Source organism: Geotrypetes seraphini, chromosome 2, assembly GCF_902459505.1.
Source record: "Geotrypetes seraphini chromosome 2, aGeoSer1.1, whole genome shotgun sequence".
NCBI classification, from domain to species: domain Eukaryota; kingdom Metazoa; phylum Chordata; class Amphibia; order Gymnophiona; family Dermophiidae; genus Geotrypetes; species Geotrypetes seraphini.
The window spans coordinates 405,503,273-405,528,120 of NC_047085.1; the positions used below are offsets into that span (position 1 = coordinate 405,503,273).

The window sequence follows — 24,848 nt, forward strand, 5'->3', positions numbered from 1 at the left end:
CATGAACATTTTATGTGTGCAAGCTATTGATTGGATATTCAAGGCATGGGGTTTTAACTCGCCCCCGTTTGGTACGTTTGCCTATTGATTATGACAAGTTGGTAAAATTATTTTCAGCCTTACCTGCTGTTTGTGCTTCCCCATATGAAGTTGTGTTCTTTAAAGTAGCTTTTGTAGTGGCATTCTTTGCTGCTTGTAGAATTGGGGAATTAGTTGCACCCTCATGATTGGCTCAGGGAGCAACTAGTTTGCTTTGGAGGGATTTTGAATTGGAGCAGCAGAGGCTTAGTTTATGTATCCGCCGGTCTAAAACTGATCAGGCAGGTAAAGGAGCATGGGTGCAATTGCATCAGAGATTGCAGGTTGAGGCCTGCCCTGTGCATTGAGCGTATGAATATGCATCAATTCGACCAATGGATGGTCTGTTTTGGTTGATGCATGCTAATACAGCGCCTTTGACCAGATTTCAATTTATGGCAGTATTGAAAAAAGGTTTGGCGGTGGCTGGGTTTAACCCCAGGGAATATAGTACTCATTCATTTCGTATTGGGGCGGCCACTTTTGCTGCTCGTCATGGGGGATCTGAGGCTTTGATTTGTAAAATAGGGAGACGGAGATCTACTCGCTTTAGGAGATATGTGTGTGGTGCTGATAAGGTGTGCACTTCTTATTGTTAATTCTTTTTCTTTCAGTTCAGCTTCTCGATTGGATTTCAGCTCCCCCGCTTCCTGACATTTGTGTGTGGATCTGTTGACACTCTTATGTATTTTGGGCACATAAGTATGCAGTAGAGTCACATTGGGGTACAAATCTGGGACTAGTGGAAAAAGGGATTCGAATTTGATGGCTGGGCATTCAAGGAATGTTGTGGGATCAACTATTACCGACTGTACATCAAGCGAGTCGGTTTTCTTCTCCTGTATTGATTGTTATCCATCTGGGGAGTAATGATTTATGTTCAGTTAAAGGGGCGGAGTTGATCAAGTGTATGAAAAGAGATTTATGTTCTGTAAATAGTTCTTTCCCAAATGCTAGGGTTGTATGGTCTAAGGTTATCCCTCGGAAAGTATGGAAAGGTATTTGGAAGGTGAAGGCAATTGAAAAGTTGCACCGTAGAGTGAATGCTGAAGTGTCCAAGTTTGTGTCAGTGATTAGGGGGTAGTATTAGCGCATGAATTGTTGACTGCTGATTGCGTTGGTTTATATCGACAGGATGGTGTTCATTTATCAAATATTAGCTTAGACATTTTCTTGAGTAGTATTCGGGATTTATTGGAAGAGTGTTTGAGGGATGGTTTGGCCATAGCTTGAGGATGGGGAGCAGGGAGCGGTGACAAGCAGTTGGCTGTCACCACTTGTGGCCGAAGTTTGGGGATAAATTATTGTAAAATGCGGCTGGGTGGAGAGTTAAGGGACATGGAAAAAGAGGGAATGGAAATGAATAACTCATGGGTGATACCGTCATGAGGTGGGGGAATTTCATGGGATCACTCATGGGCGTTACCGTGATGAGTGGGAGGGATATGACCTGATGATACCATGGATCATGCTATGGTTAAAAGGGGCATGGGGTTGGGAAGAAGGAAGAGCTACTTTCGTTACCGAATAGCTTAAGGAAAAGGGGGTCTTGGGAAATAGCCGCATTATGTGTTGGAATTGTTTATGAAGTAATGTGTTATTGTAACATGTTAATCTTGGTTTGAATAAAGCTGCAGCCAAAATATTATATTACAAAACTTTGTAAGTTGTATTATTGAGTTAATTTTATGGTCTTGGATGAAGGTGACAAAGTGCTGACATTATGTTTTTTGAGACATTCTTATTATATGTTATGAAATTATTTATGATATAACTTTAATATATGTTCTTTTTTAATATTCATGAAATTTGGTATTTATGTATTTATGCATGTCATTTATATATTTGTATGTTAAGGATTCATTTATTTGTGTGATTTTTAAGTGAAGGTTTCTTTATATAATTATACATTTTTTAATTTTTTAACCATTTTTTAAATCAATTTTAGATTAAACATATCAAGCATGAACTTGTACAGAAGCAGGATCTAAACATATGAAAAGAAAATTCTATATATTATATTAAAAGGAACAAATTATTAATTTGGTCTCCAGCTCAAGTGCACTTTAATTAGATCCAAGATATATTTAACGGTTACTAAAGGAAAACTTAAATAGAACATAGGCTAGATTAGCTGAATAGAGGGAAAATCAGTTCATATTTTCATGTTAGGGCTTTAGGTCTTATCCTTTTTTTTTTCCATCCGTGAGAAAAAGAGAAACGTGGACAATTGGAAGGGTTCAAAAGAGACAAACCTTTGTGAAGAATAATGCACAACACATTTACATGGGTGATGCAAATAGACAGTCACCCCAAGGGCTAGTACTCCAGGTTTTAACAATAGAAATTCTCTACGACGCTTTTTGGTATCCCTAAATAAATCGGGGTACATTTGAACTTTCAAACCCAAAAATTCTTTTTGTCTATTTTTTAAAGAATAGTCTTAGCAGAAAGTTTTTATCCAGTGCCAAAGCTACCATTAGAAGCAATGTTGCTGGTACCACCAAATCATTTTCAGACATCTCTAGCATTGCAGATACATTCATTATCTCCTGTTTGTTTCCTTGTTGATTTTGAGGACTGTTAGGCAAATAGTAGACTTGGGAAAATGGAGGTATAACCTCCTCTGTAACTTCCAAAATTTCCATTATATATCTCTTCAACATTTCCCTAGGGGTTACCGTTATTACCCTAGGGAAGTTCACTAGTCTCAGGTTATTATTTCTTGAAACATTCTCTAGAAATTCTACTTTCCTTCTGAGATTTATGCTGTCTTTGATAATAGTTTCTTGAACTTGTTTAGTAGTTTTAACGTCCCGTCTGTTATTGTCCATGACTGATTTAGAGCCAGTCAATTCAGTTTTTAATTTCTCAATTTCACTTGTCTGAATCTATATTTTCTCTTCTATCTACTGGAAATGCGGGTTTATCGATTTAGGAAGATTGGCAACTAGGTCTCAAATCACGTCTAAATTAACCTCTTGGGGTTTCTGTAATTGAGAAATACAAAGTTTAAAACTTTCCTCACCAACTGGCTCAGTCTCTCATCGTTTGCCCTTCTGTATTCTGCCAGCTCCTTCCGGTGCCTCTTCCTCGGTATCCAGACTTGGACTCTCTTCAAAATGCAGGGAGTCTAGCTCCAAGCTCCCCTCAGTAATCTTTCCTACCTCCGGTACAAGGTGAGCTCTTACTTCCGGAAGCTCTTCCGCCCACGGGGAACTGGCAATCCGGGCAACAGGAGGTGGCGCCCTAGTATCGGGGCTGAGGGTGGTTTCAAGGCCCAAGGTGATCCCTTCCGTGCAGTTCCCACAGAGCGTCTCCAGCGGGGAAGTCCCGATTTGCTGTGAGGATCCCTGCATCCGCCGCAGGAGCTCCTCAATATTACCCAAAGCTGCCGCTCCAGAGTTCCGCGAGGTCGTAGCAGAACTCCTTCCTCTCCACTTGGGCATTTTAGCTTCAAGGTAAGTAGAGAAAAAGAAAACCGTATATGGAGGTGCTCCAAATCGTGGCGTTCAACCAGACTAGTCAGCAGCCATCTTGGATCCCGAGTCTCCTCCACATTTTTTAATTTTAATTTCATTTTCAATACATGTTTTATTTCTTAGACTCCTAAGGCAGGCCCTTGTAGGCCGAAACACGATCATGTCGAGTCTGTTTAATAAATAGGATTGAGTACCACCTGGTCTCCTTCGTTGTTGTTTTTGTGCGCATGTGAAACTATAACATCTTAGGACATTTATAACAATACTTTATGATTTGTTTCTAGTATGTCCAAAAATGTCATCTCATTAGGCTCAGACTGTAGGTGACATGAAAGAATTTCATAATATTATGTAATAAAAATCAATAACTACCTGGACCTGGAAAAGTTCAAATGTATTTATAGGGTGTATTAGCCCAAATATAACTGTCTCTTTTTCTGGCACAAATGTTCCTGGAACAATCGAGAGAAAATGTAAAGTTAATGGGACATAAACTGCTAACCACAAAACTTAATAGCAAAATATATTCCACTTACCAAAAAGCTTATCCCAAATAATGAGGACGCCACCGAAATTTGAGTCAACATAATAAGGATTTCTGCCTATGAAATGCAATTTTAAGAAGTGATTAATTCATGGAATACAAAACGGAGGCATGTACATTATCACCATTGAAAGACTGCACTTTCTTTAGGAAAACAATATTTGAACTAAATTTGGAATGGAAAAGTAAAGCATTTCTAGTTCTTACTCATGTTTTTCTTCTGCCACAGAGAACATGGAAAGTATTCACTATTAAAACAGCTTGTCATTTCTTTGTGCTAATAGAAAAGAATTTCAGCTGTTATATACATCCATTTTAAAGCAAATGGAGCACAAACTCTGGCATACATTTAGCAGAGAGGCATGGAAATGATAAGTAGATGTATCTCAAGTAAAGATGGAAGAGTTAAGGTGACAAAAGTTGAGTTAAGATTGGTTTATGATTATATCTATCTATAACTTTATATATAGTATATAGGTTGGAGAACAGTTCAGTAGTTAGACAAATGCAGTATTCCATGGACTAATAATAAATATATTCATTCATTCATTCTCTATAGATAGATAGAATATATTTATTATTAGTCCAAGGAATACTGCCTTTATCTAACTACTGAACTGTTCTCCAACATAGCAAAACTTCTGACAAATTCCCAATTCTTGGGTCTTTTCATTATCTCACTTTCCCTACCCATTCCCCTCTACCCAACTTTCATAGTCATATATTTTGCTTTATTTTAAATTCAGAGAATACACCCAATCAATATCATATAATCTATTTATAAGAGAATTAATGTCATTTAAGAAGAAGTTAAGAAATGTATTGGGATTTATGCATACATCCCTAGCGATAATGAAAGTTTGAATCACTATTGGGTAACATCACTGAGATCCCAGAAGATTGACAAGTAGATTCTTTAGTCGTATGAGATACTGAGTTGGTGTGCTTTCTGAATTAAATCATTTTAGAGCTAATTCTTGGATCAGGTTTATTAAATAGCCGCTATAATTAGATTTCTGTTTTATTTTAATGGCATATCATCAGTCTACTTTCGAGCGATGTGCCTTCAATCATGACTCTTAAGTGTTTTATATTTCAGTAGAGTCAGGAAAAGCAGAGCATAAGGAAAGTAAATAGTACGAAAGAGATTGATACTAATATTGATTTACCATGGTGAACTCGGTGGTGACTGGGAGTATTGAGAATTAGTTCCAGAGGACCCAAGTTATCAATTATCTAAAAAAAAAAAAAAAAATTAATTAATTACAATTTACTTAAGATGAAAGAGCATAAAAACAGCAATGAAAATGAGGCTGTTATAAAGGAAAGAAAGAAATGGTGGCTGAGGGCTGGGAATTACTGGAGACGAAGTAAACTCAAGTGATAGGACAACAGAACACATTGAATTGATCAGAGTTTCTCAACTTCAAGTCAAGTACCCCCTAAGTCTAACAAATATCAACTGAGTATCCCCCACCCAAACTCTGCCCCAGACCCCACCCCCATAATAATAGTACTAGTTGTAATGCAATTTCTTCCATCCATTTTTCATATACACACAATGTAATCTTATTAATACATACTGGTAACCACAAAATTAAAAAAAAAAAACACAAAACACACTGTACACAGAGAAAATGTTAATTCTCATTTATATTTGTTTTGGGTTTTTTTCCAAAGAGGTCAAGGCAGATGACTTTAAAATATGCAATGTCACCTCAGTAACAACTACAGAAAAATAGACAAATACTTGTATAGTGCTAAATATAGACAGCAGATATAAATTCTCAAAAATGACACATTTCAATCACTAAATTGAAAATAAAATCATTTTCCTACCTTTGTTGTCTGGTGATTTCATCAGTCTCTGGTTGCACTTCCTTCTGACTGTGCAATATTTCTTTCTTTCTGCCTCCTGCATGCTTCCTCTCCTCCAGACCTCATTCCCTTCCCCAACAAACATCTTTCTCTGTCCCTCCACAAGTCCAACTTTTCTTCCTCTCTCCTCCACCCCCATTGGCAATATGTCTCCCTCTCTCTCACTGTCTTTCTCTTATTCCCTCCCTTGCTGCAAAGGGAATGGGGAAAGAGAGAGAGAGATATCCAGGGTGCAGCTCTCCCACTCCCTCTGCTACCACATCCAACATTTCTTTCTCTCTGCCTCTTGCATACTTCATCTCCTCCAGTCCTTGTTCCCTCCTCCAAAGCAACTTTCTCTCTCTCCATGTCCAACTTTGTATTCTCTGCCCTCTTCCCCTGAGTGTGACATTTCTCCATCCCTCCTTTCTACCCTCCCCATCCATCTCTCCCTCTCTCCCCATGATTCCCACTTTCTGCCTCCTGCATGCTTTCCCTCTTTCTCCTCATCCCTTCCCTCAAATGTGACATCCCTCCTTCCCACCCCCAGTCCATCTCTTCCCAACCCCACTCACAACATGCTTCAGAGGATGGATTTGCTAGTTCATATCAGGAACACATGGCGACAATGGACAAATATAGAATCTAACAAAGGCAATTTAAAATAAAAAAATTCCGAAGAGATGAGATGGATTTCACTAAGGACACATATATCCATGGATGAATTGCAATGCGAAAACCAAACAGCAACGTCAAACAAACAACATCAAAAAAGTGGCATTCAATTTATCCACTAGTGAATCGTCATCAGATAGTGAAAAAAATGCATTGAAATCTATTAAACCTCCTGTTGCCGTCCATTTTATTTAAATGCTTCTAAATTTAGGAGTATAGTAAAATTGTGAGTAAAATGATAGGTACTTAGCCCAAGTATATTTTCAAAAATGCTAGTTTATAAGCATAAATGCATTAAAAATAGGATTACCACATTTTAATGTGGGACTTTCCCATGCAATAAACCCATTTTTAATGTGATAATTTGTAAAATAGAGGTTTTTTTCAGGTCCTGAACTATCCCCCCCTTTTACTAAACCATACTCCACGCTGCTCCTCATGATTATAGGAACTCTATGAGCATTAGGAGCTCCGCAGAGCATTCTGCGCGGCTCCCTGCACTATGTTTATGTTTGTTTAAGATTTGATATACCGCTCCAGCATTTTATTGACTTAAGTGGTTTATAAATTAAAATGAAATCTGCTATCATGGTTTAGTAAAAGGGGGAGGGGTATGTTTTGCATTAGAATGCAGAGCTTGCAAAAAATTAAGGCATGAACATTTGGGCCCTGATTCTATAAATGGCACTTATCGATAGGCACCTAATTTAATATTTTTTAATTGTTTAATTGGCGCTGATAATTGAAAGTACTATTAAAAACCTATTAAAAAAAACAATTTAAAAAATTGCTGGTAGGCGCCTACACCAAGGTGCCTACCCAAAAAGTAGGCATGGTTAGGGACAGAATTTGGGCATGTATTAAGAAAGGCACTGGTATTTTAGGCCACAAAAACCCTGGCCTGTACATACGGAGCCTAACTTGGAATGACATACAGTAGGTGCTGTTTTCCTAGATGCCTAATGATATTGTTTATTGAAAGCTCTCCCTCTGATGTTACTTCCAGGTCCAGTGCTTAGGAAGTGACCTCAGAGGGAAAGCAGACGCGAGCTTGAAGTTGGTGGTGATGCTGCTCACAGTTACGGGGGAAAGGGGGTGTTTGGTAGGGGTGGGGAAGATGAGGAGGGGGGAGAGGCACCACTGTTCCCGGCACCTCTCACTCTCACTACGCCACTGGCTAGGTGGATGATGCTGAAATGCCCATTTCCAATCCATGACATGGCCCCAGTAACAAAAACAAAACCAAACAAAAGATAGTGTGTGATTAGCATACATAAACAGATAAATTGCCTGATAAAAAAAACCTGGATGCAATATTTTGCACGTCAAGATTTTAACTCTTGAACTAAGCCACAACTGACCTGTGATGATCCAAAAATGCTCCTGCTACATAATGAACATTACAATGCTTTTCATCTCAGAATCTCCATCTAACCCAGGGATCTCAAAGTCCCTCCTTGATGCCGCAATCCAGTCAGGTTTTCAGGATTTCCCCAATGAATATGCATTGAAAGCAGTGCATGCACATAGATCTCATGCATATTTATTGGGTAAATCCTGAAAACCCGACTGGATTGCGGCCCTCAAGGAGGGACTTTGAGACCCCTGATCTAACCCATCATTACTTTACCAGCAAGGTTTAATAAACTACAAGATACAGAAATGTAGAAGAACAGTCAGATTAGGGTTACCAGACGTCCGGATTTCCCTGGACATGTACTCCTTTTGAGGACACATATGGGGATCCAGACGGCTTTTCAAAACCTGGCACTTTGCCGGGTTTTGAAATGCTTCCTCCAAATTGTGTTGGGCAGGAGGGCATCCGTGTTTGCACGGATGCCCTCCTGCCCAACCAGAGCATGCAGTGGGGAGGGGCTAGAGCAGGATTAGGGGCAGGACTAGGATTAGGGGCATAATGGCTAGGGATGAGTAGGCTAGGGGCGGGTCTAGGGGTCCAGATTTTATGAATGTAAAATCTGGCAACCCTAAGTCAGATGATTCATATGGTGGAGGCTTTTTTGAGTTGAGTTATCTAATTGGGACCAAGTGGTCTTATTGTTTCACATAAACTTGGCAATATATATTCAGTTAAAAAGAATAAACTTATTTTTTCTTAAAGGATTCAGAAAAAAAAAAGCTTCTGTAAGTAGATTGTTGGAATACTGCGTGAGGATTACTTTGAAAGTATAGCTCAAGCCCTGATTTACCTCTGTGTGTATCCCAAACTGGTAAAGAAGGCTGAACTGAAAACAAGCAGAAAACACTGGGACCGGTATAAAGAGAGCCAAGGGAAGGTAAAAAACCTGAAAAATGAAAAAGACACATGCATTGTCATTCGTTTCCAGGTCACTTACATTGTACATTAAGTTTTACATAAAAGAGTATCAATTCTTCTATATGTCTTGCACTTATTAAAACATGGCTTTTCCAGAGAACAATTTGCATTTTTTTCATCTAGACTGACACAAATACAGAATTAGAAAAGTTTTTTTCCACACATAAATTCATGTCATCCTAATGTCAAGTTTATCCAGACACATGACACCTCTAAAGTGTCCTTTCTGGATGTCAGCATTGTTTGGCAAAATAATGAATTCCACACTAAGGTGTTTAGAAAGGAGACAGATAGAAATTCTGCACTGCATTTCTCCAGGTTCCACCCCACGGCTTTGAAGAAAAGCCTCCCGCACTCTCAATTTCTAAGATTGAGGAGAATATGCTCTTCAGTGGAAGAATTCAAGGACCAGGCTAAAGAAATGAAGAACAGATTTCTTAGGAGGGATTACCCCAGTAAGGTTATTAACATAGCTTTTAAAAGAGCCTCATATAATAATAGAGATCTGTTGTTGACTTCAAAACGACAGGACGATGCATATAGCCAGGAGGAGAACCTGACGTGTACTTACTTATGCTCAAAACAGTCATACTGTCTCCAAAATAATAAGAAAACACTGGCAGATGTTGAAAATTACTGGAAGATTTAAAGGTCAGGACTGGAGAATAGCTTATCACAGAACAAAAAACTTGAAAGAGATATTATGTCCAGAAATGCTACCAACAACTGTGATTAAACTAAAGAGCTTTCCTTTTAACGATGCCTTTGATAATTAGCTAGCTAGATTGCTAGCCAATTATAACTTCACTATATATTTATATTGAAGTAAATCCCCCTTTCATCATGTGCCCCCTTAAATGTTTTCTTTACTTTCAAATAACTTGTAGTTCTTTTCCCTTCCTTCCTTGTGTTTTTAGTTTTGTCATGTCTGTCAATAGACCTGCAGGACTCAACTTCTATTAAGCATCGTATTGTTCCCCAAATTTTGTAATTTTACTATTGTATACATCATTTAGAATTTATGATTAAGCGATTAATAAAAACCTCATTAAACTTGAAACTTGATTAAGCAGAGTACAAGTACTATTGGTCACTCCATATGTGGGACTTGTCAGGTGTGCAAGATCATGGATTTCACTAGGGTGTTTTGTAACCCTTTGGATAAGAAGGAAAGCACAGTTACTTACCATAACAGGTGTTATCCAGGGACAGCAGGCAGATATTCTCACTGATGGGTAACATCACCGACAGAGCCCTGGTACAGACCACTTCAAAAGTGCATCGCCACTTTAAGTCTTTGGAAAGTTCGCGATAACCCACATTGCGCATGCGCAAGTGACTTCCTGCCTGACATAGACGTGCAGTCCCTCAGTTAAGATAAGCCAGCTAAGAAGCCAATCAGGGGAGGTGAAAGGGTCGTGAGCATATCTGCCTGCTGTCCCTCGATAACACTGTTACGGTAAGTAACTGTGCTTTATCCCAGGACAAGCAGGCAGCATATTCTCACTGATCGGTGACCTCCAAGTTAACTAGAATGGGATGGTGGGAGTGTTGGCCTTTAGGAAAGTAAATTTTGTAATAGAGATTGGCCGAAGTGCCTATCCCATCTGGAGAAAGACTCCAGACAATAGTGAGAAGTGAAGGTATGAACTGAGGACCAGGTAGCAGCTTTACAGATTTCCTCAATGGGAGTAGATCTAAGGAAAGCAACAGAAGCTGCCATAGCTCTGATTTTGTGGGCTGTGACACGACTCTCCAGTTTAAGCATAGTAGAACAATATACAAGCAGCCAGCGAGTTGGAAATCATTCTCTTGGAAACAGGATGCCCCAACTTGTTTGGATCAAATTAGATGAAGAGTTGGGGAGAGGTACGATGGGGCTTTGACATGTTGATACAATAGGCCACAGCCCACTTACAGTCTAGAGTGTGTAATGCCATTTCTCCTGCATGAGAATGAGGCTTAGGGAAAAAAACTGGGAGAACAATTGGCTGATTGAGATGCAACTCCGTGACTACTTTCACTAGAAACTTCGGATGCATGCAGAGAACCACTTTATCATGGTGGAAAACTGTGAATGGAGGATCTGCCAATAATGCTTGCAACTCACTAACCCTCCTGGCAGAAGTGAGAGCAATAAGGAAGACAATTTTCCAGGTGAGAAACCCGAGATGAGCTGTGAAGGTGAATCAGAATCAGAAGAACCCTCATCAGCAGAGAAGAATGGATCCTGCTCAGAGTCTCCCAACAAGTCTGAATCCTGGATGGAATGTGGACGGTGTTGAAGACTCGGTGTCAAAGGCTTGAGATGCTTCAACTTATGCAATACTTTCTGGGACTACACTGGAGTCACCTCTGGAGATGTTTGCATTGAGGAAGACTGGTGCCATGGAGCTGGAGGTATTGACTCCCAGGTCGAAGATCTTCTCCACACCAGGGTAGCATCAGAGGTAGGTGCAGTCGGAGTCGTGGGCTCAGACCAGACCGGCACCAGGAGAGTCAGTGTCAACATGGGCATTGTGGCCACTAGGCCCTCGCCTAGGTTGATAGTGTCCTGAGTGACCCACAGACAAACCGCTCTGGTGTGCTGCTCAATAAGAAGACAGTTCCCATAGGCAACTTCTCTCAATAATATAGTCAAAAAGAAAGTCAAGCAATTAGGCAAAACAACAATTCTTTATTTCTTCATGGTGCAAAAAACAGAATGGCAAACAAGAAACAAAAAGGGAAAACTCCAGGCCAGAAAATCCTGGACAGCAAATCAGGATATACAAACAGTCCCTGTGCCTCAGTAGTTTCAGCATAGCCTTCTAAAGCTAGGCCTCACCTGGGCCTAGGCTTTATTCTGGCCCTAGAATCGGGCCTTACTCAAACAGGAGTTTTAAGTTCACCTAGCACAGTGCAATAATCTTCACCGCATTACTTCCACAAAACATAAATGCAAAAGAAAATGTTCAGGAGTGTCCTCAACTCTGCTCTTGAACTAGGTCAGGAGAATTGCCAAGTTTGTCTTCACGCTATTCACAGCATTCAAATATTCCCACCCGAGATCTTGACAAACTTCTCCCAAAATAGTACAGTTCTCAGTTCCTGGGCTTTTCAGCAGCACATACACAGACTCCTTCCCGGAGTTCCTTTCATTTGGGCATAAGCTTGTTTGTGGTTTTTACTGATCTCTTCTTCATTTGGGACCCCTGATGAAGGTGTGTTTTCCGATACACGGACCGTGTTGGGTCCATTGGTTTGTTTGTTTTTAACCGCATTTTAACCATTGTCACAATAAACTTAGCCTGCATCATTGTATGCCTGTCTGCAGTTTTTCTTGTTTTAGTTTGCCCTTGTATCTTTGACTGCAGACCCTTTTGCTCTGTCTTTACTGCACTCAAACAAAAACAATGCCGTTCAAACAAAACAAACCATTTCTCCAGCAAACAAACTGAGAAAGCATCAGCAACAGACCTTTATGAAATTACAGCTAAAGAGCCCTACCCCCGCCTGCGGCCTTGCATTGGGCCTCAGCAGTGCTGTGAGCCCATGTAGAAAAAAGGAAAAAACCCTCTTTCATACTAAGTCACAGGCTGTAGCACAAGTCCCATTAATTGTCCACACCAGAAATCCAAAGCAGTATTCAAAAACAGTTCAGTTCAGAACAGTGGATAGCTTTGAAAACTTCCCACAAAACAAGTACAGTTTTGAGTCAGTTGGCCATACAGGCAACACCTATTTCCATGGCTTCAGGTTCTGGAAATACCTGTTCAAAAACCTCCATTTCTTCCACCTGAGGTAAGGCCTCAGCTTCCTGGTCCAGATTATTCAGTTGCTCTGGTCTGGCTGGCTGCTGAGCACTGGAGAGAGATCCCTTCCCCTTCCTTGTCCTCTCTAACTCTGGAGAGAAAGCTGCTGGCTTTTCAGTGAGAGAGCTCCACCCTGCTCTCAGTGTACCTACACTGCTTTGAGGCTCTCTTGGGCTCCCCCTGTGGATGCTTGGGTAAATGCCAGGTTTTTTCCCAGGGGCAGATTGCTTAAACCTAATATTCACAGGTTTGGAAACCAACCTTGCAGAGCTGGGCTGAGTCTCCATTTCCTCAGATTCTGAGTAGTCAGAAAGAACCTCCTCTTCAGTGAAATTCTTCCTAGCGTAATCAGGGAACCTAGGCAGCTGGGCTCTACAGGGCTTAGGAACAGCTTTCCTAGCCTTAGTCCTGCTTCTCCTGGGGTTTTCCCCTGTGAACATGTCATGCACAGAGCCTGGCTGGTCACAGCATAAAGCTGCGTCGGCACCAGCATCTGGAAATGCTAACCCAGTTCCTCCCGTAGCAAGTTGTCAATCTTTTGCTTCAGGGAGAGCACCGGTACCGCTGGCTTCCTTTCCAGTATCTTCGGTTCCGCGCTACGCTCCGGCAATGAGTTGGCCAATGTCGAGGCACTCACCGATATCGAAGCGCTTATGGGACTTTCTCGAGGTCAGCAGAACTTGGCTCACTGCTGCTTTGACCTGAGTCCCAGATGGAGTAGGGGAAGGCTTCTTAGCCAGCTTACTCACTGTGTGCTGCGACACCGGAGCCTCACTCAGTGTCGAGATGCACGGGGTCATCTTGGTTGGAGCTGCCAGTGTCAGTAGCGATGTCAGATCCCCTTCCATGGCAACACCGAATATTCTTTGCTGTTGTTGAAGACGGTTTTTGAGAGTTCTTTTCTGCAGCAAAGAACAATGCGTACAGGTCTCGGGACGGTGCTCTGGGCCCAAACACTGGAGACACCAGCGATGTGAGTCAGTCAAAGAGATGGGCCGAGCACAGCAACTGTACTTCTTGAAATCTGTCAGCAGACGTGACATCGACAGGAATACCACCGCAGCCAAATTGAAATCAATGTTCAGGCTGGCAAACAGGCTCCGCCGGGCCAAAAACCCGTGATTGAGAAAAATAAATATATATATATATATATATATATATATATATATATTTTTTTTTTTTTTACCGAAGGCAAGGTAAAAGTAAAGGAAAAGAAACACGACAATGACTGAAAAGTCAAAAACACATGAGCGAGAAGGCAAAAAAGTCTCAACGGCCATTGAAAAGTGTCTTCTTAGCTCCACGGAAACTAAGAAACTGAGGGACCGCACACCTATGTCGGGCGAGAAGGCACTCGCACATGTGCAGTGAGGGCTATCGAGAACTTTCCAAAGACTTAAAATGACGATGCACTTTTTGAAGTGGTCCGTTCCGGGGCTCCATCGGTGACATCACCCATCAGTGAGAATATGCTGCCTGCTTGTCCTGGGATAATACATTTTCCCTACGGTGCCCAGTTAAAACATGCTTCAAATTGCAAAACAATAGGGGTATTATATGTGATCAGATGCCCCTGTAATTTAATCTACGTCAGGCAAACCTCCAGACAATTTAATTTACGCCTTAATGAACATAAAAGCAACATCAATAGAGAGATATTAATGGCACGTATGGAAAGACATTGTAAAAACAAAAAGCATGAATTTTTTTTCCTTAAGAGCAATTGTCATTGATGTAATACAGAGAGGGAGGAGAGGTGGGGATTTTAAAAGATCTCTAGCTCAAAAAAGAGCAGAGATGGGTCTTTAGGTTAAATGCATTAGAACCGTTGGAATGGCAACATTTTTATTTAAAAAAAACCCCATTTAATTTGGTATAATCTTTCCAATTTTGAGTAATTTGTTGCATGGCGACTCCTGTTAGTATTAGTAATAGCTTATTATTATTTGCTGAAATCGGACTCTTAGTTCTCATTGCAGTGCCAAATAATATGGTATCATATGAGAGTCCTACATAATTCTCTAGTAACTTATTAATTTGGGGCCAAATTGAATTCCAAAATGCGTTTACACAGGGACAGAAAAAGATTAAATGATCTAACGTCCCTATTTCCAATTTACAATGCCAGCATCTATTAGATCTAGTACTATCTATTTTTTGCAGGCGCGTTGGGGTCCAGAACACTCTATGTAATAAGAACAACCATGTTTGATTCATAGATGCTGACTTTGTAGATCTTAATCTCCAGGACCAAAATCGTGGCCATTGAGACTCAGAAATTGTCTGACCAATCTCAATACTCCAAATATCCCTAAGACCTGTTTTCTTTTTTTTATTTAAAAATCCGTATATCAATTTGTACCATTTTGCGGCTTGGTGACCCAAAAAATCCGCCTGGAAACATAGAACCTGTAGACTATATTGATTATTTAGATTTTTCCATTCAGGGAACCCTACCTGAATGGCCTGCTTCAATTGCATCCATTTAAAATATTGTGTTTTATTTAATCCAAATTTATTTTGCAATTGTGAAAAACTAAGCAGTTCTGGTGGAATTCTGTCTGTCATATTTATAAAATGGAAAAAATATTAGCGTTACAACAAGGGAATCATCTTAATTTCAAGAAAATTTGGCAACCATTGACTAATTATTCTAATGATTAGTTTTCTTAGCACAATGATAAAAATTATATATGATTGGGGTGGGATTTGATTAATTATTGGAAACATGTTATATAAAAAGGGGGAGGGATTTATATTTTTATGTTATTGTATAATCTTTATCATATTATATTTTAAATACTATGAATTATTAATGATAATATACTAGATATGTAATATTTAATAATATTTACTATGATTCAGATATTGTAAGAATGGAAAATTTATAAATAAAAATTTTTAAAAAAAAATAAAAGTTTATTATTATTTGCTGAAAAAAAAAAAAAATAAATAAATAAATAAAAAAAACCCCATTCATGCATCAACTTCAGTTTAATTCTAAATCTGAGTGGGAATTTTTGGGAAAAGGACCTGAGGACGCATTGCAGGGGACCTGGGCCAAGGACACTGAACAAGGACACTGTAAAAGAGGGCTCAAGACTAAGTGGGTATTTTTTGAAAAATAACCTAAGGACGAATTGCAGGGGTCTAGGGCACAAATGAAATTGGCAAGCAGGACTAACAGAGAACAACGGAATCCAGAGGGACAACCAAAAATGGGGGAACCGGCTGAGGACGGAATTGACACACCACAGGAGGAGGATGACCGAGACGAGGCTTGGGGACTGGCAACACACGAGGGGGTCGCCAGGAGTGCCAAACCATGAGGAAAACCAGCAAGAAAGGTGAAAAACCGGGACTTACATTGCCTATACACCATTGCTAGGAGCCTAAAGGCTAAAATGGGAGAGCTGGAAGTCTTAGCCAGCAAAAAGGGCCTAGACATAATTGGAGTCACAGAAACGTGGTGGACTGACGACAATAAATGGGATGTGGCCTTACCAGAGAGCACAGTTACTTACCGTAACAGGTGTTATCCAGGGACAGCAGGCAGATATTCTTGAATGATGGGTGACGGCACCGACGGAGCCCCGGTACGGACAATTTTAGAGTGATTGCACTCTAAGAACTTGGAAAGTTCTAGCAGGCCGCACCGCGCACGCGCGAGTGCCTTCCCGCCCGACGGAGGCGCGCGGTCCCCAGTTAGGATAAGCTAGCTAAGAAGCCAACCCGGGGTGGGACGCAAGAATATCTGCCTGCTGTCCCTGGATAACACCTGTTACGGTAAGTAACTGTGCTTTATCCCAGGACAAGCAGGCAGCATATTCTTGACTGATGGGTGACCTCCAAGCTAACAAAAAGAGGGATGGTGGGAAGGTTGGCCATTAGAAAAACAAATTTTGCAAAACAGATTGGCCGAAGAGACCATCCCGTCTGGAGAATGCATCCAGACAATAATGAGATGTAAAAGTATGAACTGAGGACCAAGTAGCAGCTTTGCAGATTTCCTCAATAGGCGTAGAGCGGAGGAAAGCCACAGATGCTGCCATAGCTCTCACTCTATGGGCCGTGACTGAACCTTCCAGTGTTAGTCCGGACTGAGCTTAGCAGAATGAAATGCACGCTGCAAGCCAATTTGATAGCGTACGTTTAGAAACAGGACATCCCAATTTATTCTGATCAAAGGACAGAAAAAGTTGGGGAGATGATCTGTGAGGCTTAGAACGATCTAAATAGTAAGCTAAAGCCCGCTTACAGTCCAAAGTATGAAGAGCCTGTTCTCCAGGATGAGAATGAGGTTTTGGAAAAAAGACAGGCAGAACAATAGATTGATTGAGATGGAACTCAGAGACAACCTTAGGAAGAAACTTTGGATGTGTACGCAGAACCACCTTGTCATGATGAAAGACTGTGAAAGGTGGGTCTGAAACTAGTGCATGGATCTCACTGATCCTCCTGGCAGAGGTGAGAGCAATAAGGAAAAGTGCCTTCCAAGTGAGAAACTTGAAAGTGGCAGTAGCTAAAGGTTCAAATGGAGGCTTCATCAAAGCGGAGAGAACCACATTAAGATCCCAGATTACAGGAGGTGCTTTAAGAGGTGGTTTTACATTGAAAAGACCTCGCATGAATCTGGAGACCAGGGGATGAGCTGAAAGGAGTTTCCCATGGACTGGCTCATGAAAAGCCGCGATAGCACTGAGATGGACTCTGATGGAGGTAGATTTGAGGCCAGAGTCAGACAGAGAAAGCAGATAATCCAACAATGTCTCCACTGCAAGGGACGTAGGATTATGATGATGATGAAGACACCAAGAAGAAAACCGTGTCCACTTCTGATGGTAACATTGAAGAGTGGCCAGTTTCCTGGAAGCATCCCAGAACAGAACGAACGGGCTGAGACAGCAGAGAATCATGTGAAGTCAGCCCGAGAGATACCAAGCTGTCAGGTGTAGAGACTGGAGGTTGGGATGCAGAAGGGTCTCCTGATGTTGCATAAGCAGAGAAGGAAATATTGGAAGTTGAAAAGGTTCCCTGGAACTGAGTTGAAGTAGAAGGGAGAACCAATGCTGCCTGGGCCATTTTGGAGCAATCAGAATCATGGTGGCTCTGTCCCTCTTGAGCTTGAACAAGGTGCGTAACATGAGTGGTAGCGGAGGGAAAGCATACAGGAACAGATTGGACCAATCTAGTAGGAAAGCATCCGCTGCCAGACGGTGAGGAGTGTAGAGTCTTGAGCAGAAGTGGGGCAGTTGATGATTGTGAGGAGCTGCAAAGAGGTCCACTTGAGGAGTGCCCCTACCGGGACAGAGAGGGAAAAATGCTTGAGTACCTGATTGTAAAAACCGCTTAGATAACCTTGATAGGCGGTATATAAAATCCTAATAAACTTGAAACTGGTCGAAGATGGACTGCAAGGTCGAGGGGTCGAGAGTCCATTCGTGTGGTTGTAGGACTCTGCTGAGCTTGTCTGCTAACGAGTTCTGCTCTCCCTGGATGTAGATCGCCTTCAGGAATAAGTGGTGATCTATGGCCCAAGTCCAGATTCTCTGGGCTTCTTGGCACAAGAGGCGAGAGCCTGTCCCACCTTGTTTGTTGATGTAGTACATCGCAACCTGATTGTCTGTGCATAGCAGAAGGACCTGAGGAAAGAGAAGATGTTGAAATGCTTTGAGGGCATAAAACATTGCTCTGAGTTCCAGGAAATTGATGTGATGCTTCATTTCCTGAGGTGTCCAAAGCCCCTGAGTTTGAAACTCGTCCAAATGCGCTCCCCAGGCATAAGGGGAGGCGTCGGTGGTGATGACAAGCTGATGTGGAGGTAGGTGAAATAGAAGACCTCTGGACAGATTTGAGGATATCAACCACCATTGCAGAGACTGACGAAGCGATGATGTCACAGATATGTGTCGTGAGCAAGGATCTGTCGCCTGGGACCACTGAGTAGCCAAGGTCCATTGTGGAGTGCGCAGGTGGAGATGCGCAAGGGGAGTGACATGAACCGTGGAGGCCATGTGACCTAAAAGAACCATCATCTGCTTGGCAGAGATGGAACGTTGAGGAAGTATCTGCTGACAGAGAAATTGGAGAGTGTGAAGACGATTGGATGGTAGGAATGATCTCATCAGGATTGTGTCCAGTATTGCTCCAATGAACTGCAGCCTTTGAGTGGGAATGAGGTGAGATTTTGGTAGATTGATCTCGAATCCCAGGATTTGTAGAAAAAAGATGGTTTAATTTGTGGCCAGAAGAACTGACTGAGATGAGTCGGCCTTGATTAACCAGTCGTCTAGGTAAGGAAAGACCTGAAGGTGATGAGAGCGTAGAAATGCTTCCACCACAATGAGGCACTTGGTGAACACCCTTGGAGAGGAGGCAAGACCGAAAGGAAGCACCTTGTATTGGTAATGCCGACGATTGATCATGAAGCGAAGATATTGTCTGGAGTTTAGATTGACCGGTATGTGAGTGTATGCTTCTTTGAGATCGAGAGAGCATAGCCAGTCGTTTTGATTGAGAAGAGGGTAAAGAGTGGCCAGAGAAAGCATTTTGAATTTCTCCTTGACCAAACATTTGTTGAGATCGCGAAGATCTAGGATTGGTCTGAGATCCCCTGTTTTTTTGGGGACTAGAAAGTAACGGGAGTAGAATCCCTGCCCCTGCTGATCTGGAGGAACCTCCTCTATAGCGTTTAAAAGGAGAAGGGATTGAACTTCCTGAATAAGGAGAGCAGATTGAGGAGTGTTCAAAGCAGACTCTTTTGGCGGACTTAGAGCCGGTAGAGTTTGAAAGTTGAGAGAGTAGCCGTGGTGGATGATGTTGAGGACCCATTGGTCCGAGGTGATGATTTCCCATCGGCTGAGGAAAAGAGATAGACGACCACCTATGGGTTGAGGAAGGTGGGTGGAGATTTGAACCCTGGCTATGCTTTGGAGAATTAAGTCAAAAGGGTTGTGACTTTGGCTGTGGAGGTGGCTTCACAGGCTGCTGTTGCTGTTGAGTTCTTGGAGGTTGACGTTGTTGTTGACGTTGACGTCTAGGTGGCTGGGAAGGTGTCTGCAATGGTCGAGCTGCATAGCGGCGCTGATAAGCCGACTGCTGTCTGAAAGGCCGTGCAGTAGGGGGCTTCTTTTTAGTTTTGAGCAGAGTATCCCAGCGTGTTTCATGAGCCGAAAGCTTTTGAGTGGTGGAGTCCATGGATTCACCAAAGAGCTCATCCCCCAGGCACGGTGCATTGGCTAACCGATCTTGATGATTAACATCAAGCTCGGATACCCGAAGCCAGGCAAGTCGACGCATGGCCACAGACATAGCCGTTGCTCTGGAGGTAAGCTCGAAAGTATCATAGATAGACCTAACCATAAATTTTCGAAGTTGGAATAGAGAAGAGGAGCATTGATGAAAAGCCTGTTGTTTTCGTTGGGGAAGGTACTGTTCAAATGAAGCCATGGTGGTAAGGAGATGTTTCAAATAAAATGAAAAATGGAACGCATAGTTGCCAGATCTATTAGCCAACATTGCATTTTGGTAAAGCCTCTTACCAAATTTATCCATGGCTTTGCCCTCTCTGCCAGGAGGTACAGAAGCATATACACTAGCTCCTGAGGATTTTTTTAGGGTAGATTCCACTAATAATGATTCATGTGGAAGCTGGGGTTTGTCGAATCCAGGAATAGGGATTACCTTGTACAAAGAATCTAGTTTACGGAGAGCTCCAGGAATTATTAAAGGAGTCTCTAGATTCTTGTAGAATGTCTCCCTTAAGATATCATGCAGAGGTAGTTTCAAGAATTCCTTGGGAGGCTGGTCAAAGTCAAGAGCGTCTAAAAAAGCTTTAGATTTTTTAGACTCAGCCTCCAAAGGAAAGGACATGGAATCACACATATCTTTCAAAAAGGAAGTGAAAGATGTGGATTCTTGCTTTGAAGATGGATCAGGTACCGCAGAATTATCTTCTTCAAAGGAACACTCACCCTCAGAAAGAAAAGGCTCTTCAGAGTCACCCCACAGATCAGGGTCTCTTACATGAGATGTACGGTCCCGGGACTCTGGAGTCGAGGGTTCTAAATGTCGTGATTTGCGCATTGACTTACCCGATCTCATCGACACGGTACCGGGAGATGTCATCGGTTGTACCGGTGCCGAAGTCTGCACCGACTGATGTCTCGGCTACGGAGCAAGGAGTGGCTTCGATGTCGATGAGGCCGAGTGGACCGGTACCGAAGTAGTTGAAGCAGAAAGAAGGGGTTGCTGCACTACCGGTACCGGCGGCTCAGACCGGACCGGGTCTGGAAGGTTCGGGGTTAAAATAGCAGGAAGCAGCTGCTGGAGTTGTTCCCTGAGCTGAACCTGTAAGACAGCGGCAATGCGCTCATCTAATGAGGGCACCGGTACCGCTTTTTTCTTCTGTGGTACCTTGGGTGCCGCTCTACACTCCGAAGAGGAACCCGATGTCGAAGGGCTAACCTCGATCGGAGTGGAGCACTTCCGCTGGCGTTTCACGGTCGGCAGGATTGGGCTCACTGCAGAGGAGACCGGAGGACGCTCCAGCGGGGAAGGCTTCTTAGCCGGCTTACCTGGGGGGTGCAACGCCGGCGCGGTATCGCGCGGTGTCGATGAAGAAGGTGCCGACTGAGATGGAACCAATGTCGGTGCCGGTGCAGCGGAGTCGGACATCTCGGCACCGAAAAGTAACCGCTGTTGGATCTGGCGGTTTTTTAGAGTCCTTTTCTTTAACGATGCGCAGCGGGTACAAGATGACGCTCGATGATCAGGACCAAGACACTGCAGACACCAGTTATGTGGGTCTGTTAGTGAAATTGGCCGAGCGCACCGCTGGCACTTTTTAAACCCGGGTTGAGGGGGCATGAATGGAAAAACGGCTTCAGCCAAATCGAAGCCCGAGGCTTCGATAGTGGCAATAGGCCCCGCTGGGGCGAAACCGAAAGAAAAGAAAAAATAACTAAGTTTTAAAGAAAACTAAGTTTTAAAGAAAAAATGAGGAAAATGATATTTTCCAATTGGTTTACACGAGCGTGGAAGGCAAAAATCGAAAAATATATTCAACAGCCGTTGAACACACGTCTTCTTAGCTCCGCAGAAACTAAGAAACTGGGGACCGCGCGCCTCCGTCGGGCGGGAAGGCACTCGCGCGTGCGCGGTGCGGCCTGCTAGAACTTTCCAAGTTCTTAGAGTGCAATCACTCTAAAATTGTCCGTACTGGGGCTCCGTCGGTGCCGTCACCCATCAGGCAAGAATATGCTGCCTGCTTGTCCTGGGATAATTCAAACTCTACAGGAGAGATAGGTCACACAAAAAGGGTGGAGGAAAAGCTCTATATATAAAAGATTCCATACCTTCAACCAGGATGGAAACAACAGTAAGGGTGGATGACTTGGAATCACTATGGGTTAAGCTACCAGGAGGAACTGGAGCAGACATAAAACTGGGTCTGTACTATCGCCCACCTGGACAAACGGATGAAATCGACCAGGATCTGGAGGCTGAGCTGAGGCAGGTATGCAAAAGCGGAAGTGTGGTGGTGATGGGGGACTTCAACTACCTGGGAATAGACTGGAGTATCGGGCACTCAAACTGCAAGAGGGAGACCAAATTCCTGGAGGTCACGAGGGACTGTTTCATGGAACAGCTGGTCACGGAACCAACACGGGGAGATGCCACTCTTGACCTAATCTTCAACGGACTAGGGGGGCCCGCTAAGGAGGTGGCGGTACTAGCCCCACTAGGAAACAGCGATCACAACACGATCCAGTACAGGCTTGAAATTGGATCATCAAAGGTGAAAAGAACTACAACGACAGCACTGAACTTTAAAAAAGGGAATTATGAGGCCATGAGGAAAATGGTGGGAAAGAAACTCAACGACACCGCAAGGAAGATGGAGTCCGTAGAAAAAGCCTGGACCCTACTCAAGGGTACGGTGCACGAAGCACAAAACCTGTGCGTCCACAAGTTCAGGAAAGGGTGCAAAAAAAATAGAACAAAAAACCCAGTGTGGATAACCAATGCAGTGAAAAAGGCGATAAGTGACAAGAAGGCATCATTCAAGAAATGGAAAAAGGATCAAACAGAGGACAACCAAAAGGAGCATAAAAAACACCAAAAGGAGTGTCACCGAGTGGTTAGGAAAGCAAAAAGAGAATATGAAGAGAGACTGGCGGGGGAAGCAACAAACTTCAAATCATTCTTCAGGTACGTCAAGGGGAAGCAACCAGCAAGGGAGGAAGTGGGACCCTTGGATGATGGAGACAGAAAGGGAGTGGTAAAGGAGGAAAAGGAGATAGCTGACAGGTTAAATGAGTTCTTCACGTCAGTTTTCACGAGGGAGGACACAACCAACATTCCGGAACCCGAGGAGATTGTAAAAGGAGATCAGGATGAAAATCTGGTCCAACTAGAGGTGAGCAAGACGTCAGAGAAAGGGCGGGACCGCCGGAAGACGAAGCAGCACAGACGCAGGGCTCACAGAAGGGCTGGGACCGCCAAGAGGAAGCAGCAGGACACAGGTAGGAGCTTCTACATGATGAGGGGAGGGGTCGGGAGGCTGTGGGGGTGCGAGCGGTCCTTCAGGGTGGGGGTGCGGGTGGGAGTGCGTGTGAGCGGTCCTTCGGGGTGAGGGTGCGGGTGAGCGGTCCTTCGGGGTGGGGGTGCGAGCGGTCTTGCAGGGGGGTGAATCGGACGTCGGGGGAGGGGGAAATTATGTAAAAAAAATTTGTAAAATGCGCTCACGCGTATAACACGCAAGGTTATGCACGGTTTGTAAAAACCGTGTATAACGCACGCGTTATATACGTGAAAATATGGTACTTTTAGATTGTATAAACTTTCCTATTATGACAAGTCACTTACCCAATCTGTATACCTCTGCAGTATAGGTATTCTTAGTGCTAAGGATAAGTTATAAGTTTCTGCACTGTGATGTACTTGGTGTGTCGCCCATATAAAATGAACCTCTACAAAACAGAAAAAGTTCAAATATGAAAGGATTGCCAAGCTGGGATAGAGTCACATTTGTAGATTTGTCTGACAGTAATCAAGCCCGTTCCTCCTCATTCTACAATCATACATGCACAGTTTTATATTCAGCCTATACATTCTATAACCTGCATAGTCACAACTGCCCATGCAGGTTATAGTATAGTACTTTTTTTTTTTTTGTCATTCTTTATTCATTTTATAACTTACATCAAGTACATCAATATTGATATTAACATTGTAACATAGATAATTTACTTGAGATTTTACAATTGATCTTTATCAAATTAAATTTATTTCCCACTCTCCCTTCATTTTATATTTCATAAAATCATTTTCTTCAATAAAAAAATCCCCCCTCCCCCCTCCCAATTTTTCATTTGTACTAAATAGGGAAGAAAAATATATACTTATTCTTTACAATATTCAGATAATGGCCTCCACACATCCTGAAATTTATTAAAATTCCCTTTTTGAATGGCTATTGTTCTTTCCATTTTATAAATACTTTTATAAGTACGTGTACAGTACTTTTAATGTTTAAGGCACTTTACTTTTATTCCAGTTGACGAAGCAAAAGAATAACAATCTTCCTTATACATGTGGCTAACACTTTAATTCGTTAGAGATAGAAACATAGAAGATGACGGCAGAAAAGGGCCATAGCTCATCAAGTCTGCCCACTCTAATGACCCACCCCCCTTGATTTTACCCCCCTAGAGATCCCACATGTGTATCCCATTTCCTTTTAAAATCTGGCACGCTGCTGGCCTCAATCACCTGAAGTGGAAGTTCATTCCAATGATCAACCATCCTTTCGGTGAAGAAGAACGTAGTCTCCCATTTCTTTTGTGTATGCAGGTTATAGAACACCAAACAGTTATGTACTTAAGTTAATTGACAAATTAGCTGCTGTCATAAACAACTAATTAGTGATAACTGGAGTTAATTGGCACTAATTTGCAGTTACATGCATAATTGCATTTGGTATTCTATAACCTTAGCACACAAATTCTATAGCATGCAACTGCAAGTGGGGAGATATGGGGCTAGATTAACTAAACATTCCAATCGTGTCCCGACCTGAT

At 42.4% G+C, this 24,848-nt stretch overlaps 1 protein-coding gene across 1 annotated transcript in view; it reads right to left on the bottom strand.

Annotated features, from left to right (window-relative positions):
• LOC117354106 (alkylglycerol monooxygenase-like) overlaps positions 1–24,848 on the bottom strand; it is a 163,565-nt gene that overhangs the window by 95,792 nt on the left and 42,925 nt on the right. The window contains exons 4-8 of the mRNA XM_033930994.1: positions 23,635–23,738; positions 8,844–8,939; positions 5,274–5,340; positions 4,097–4,162; positions 3,933–4,012 (exon numbers count right to left, since the gene is read on the bottom strand). Of these exons, the coding sequence (XP_033786885.1) occupies positions 3,933–4,012; positions 4,097–4,162; positions 5,274–5,340; positions 8,844–8,939; positions 23,635–23,738 (413 nt within the window). The remainder of the gene's footprint in view (positions 1–3,932; positions 4,013–4,096; positions 4,163–5,273; positions 5,341–8,843; positions 8,940–23,634; positions 23,739–24,848) is intronic.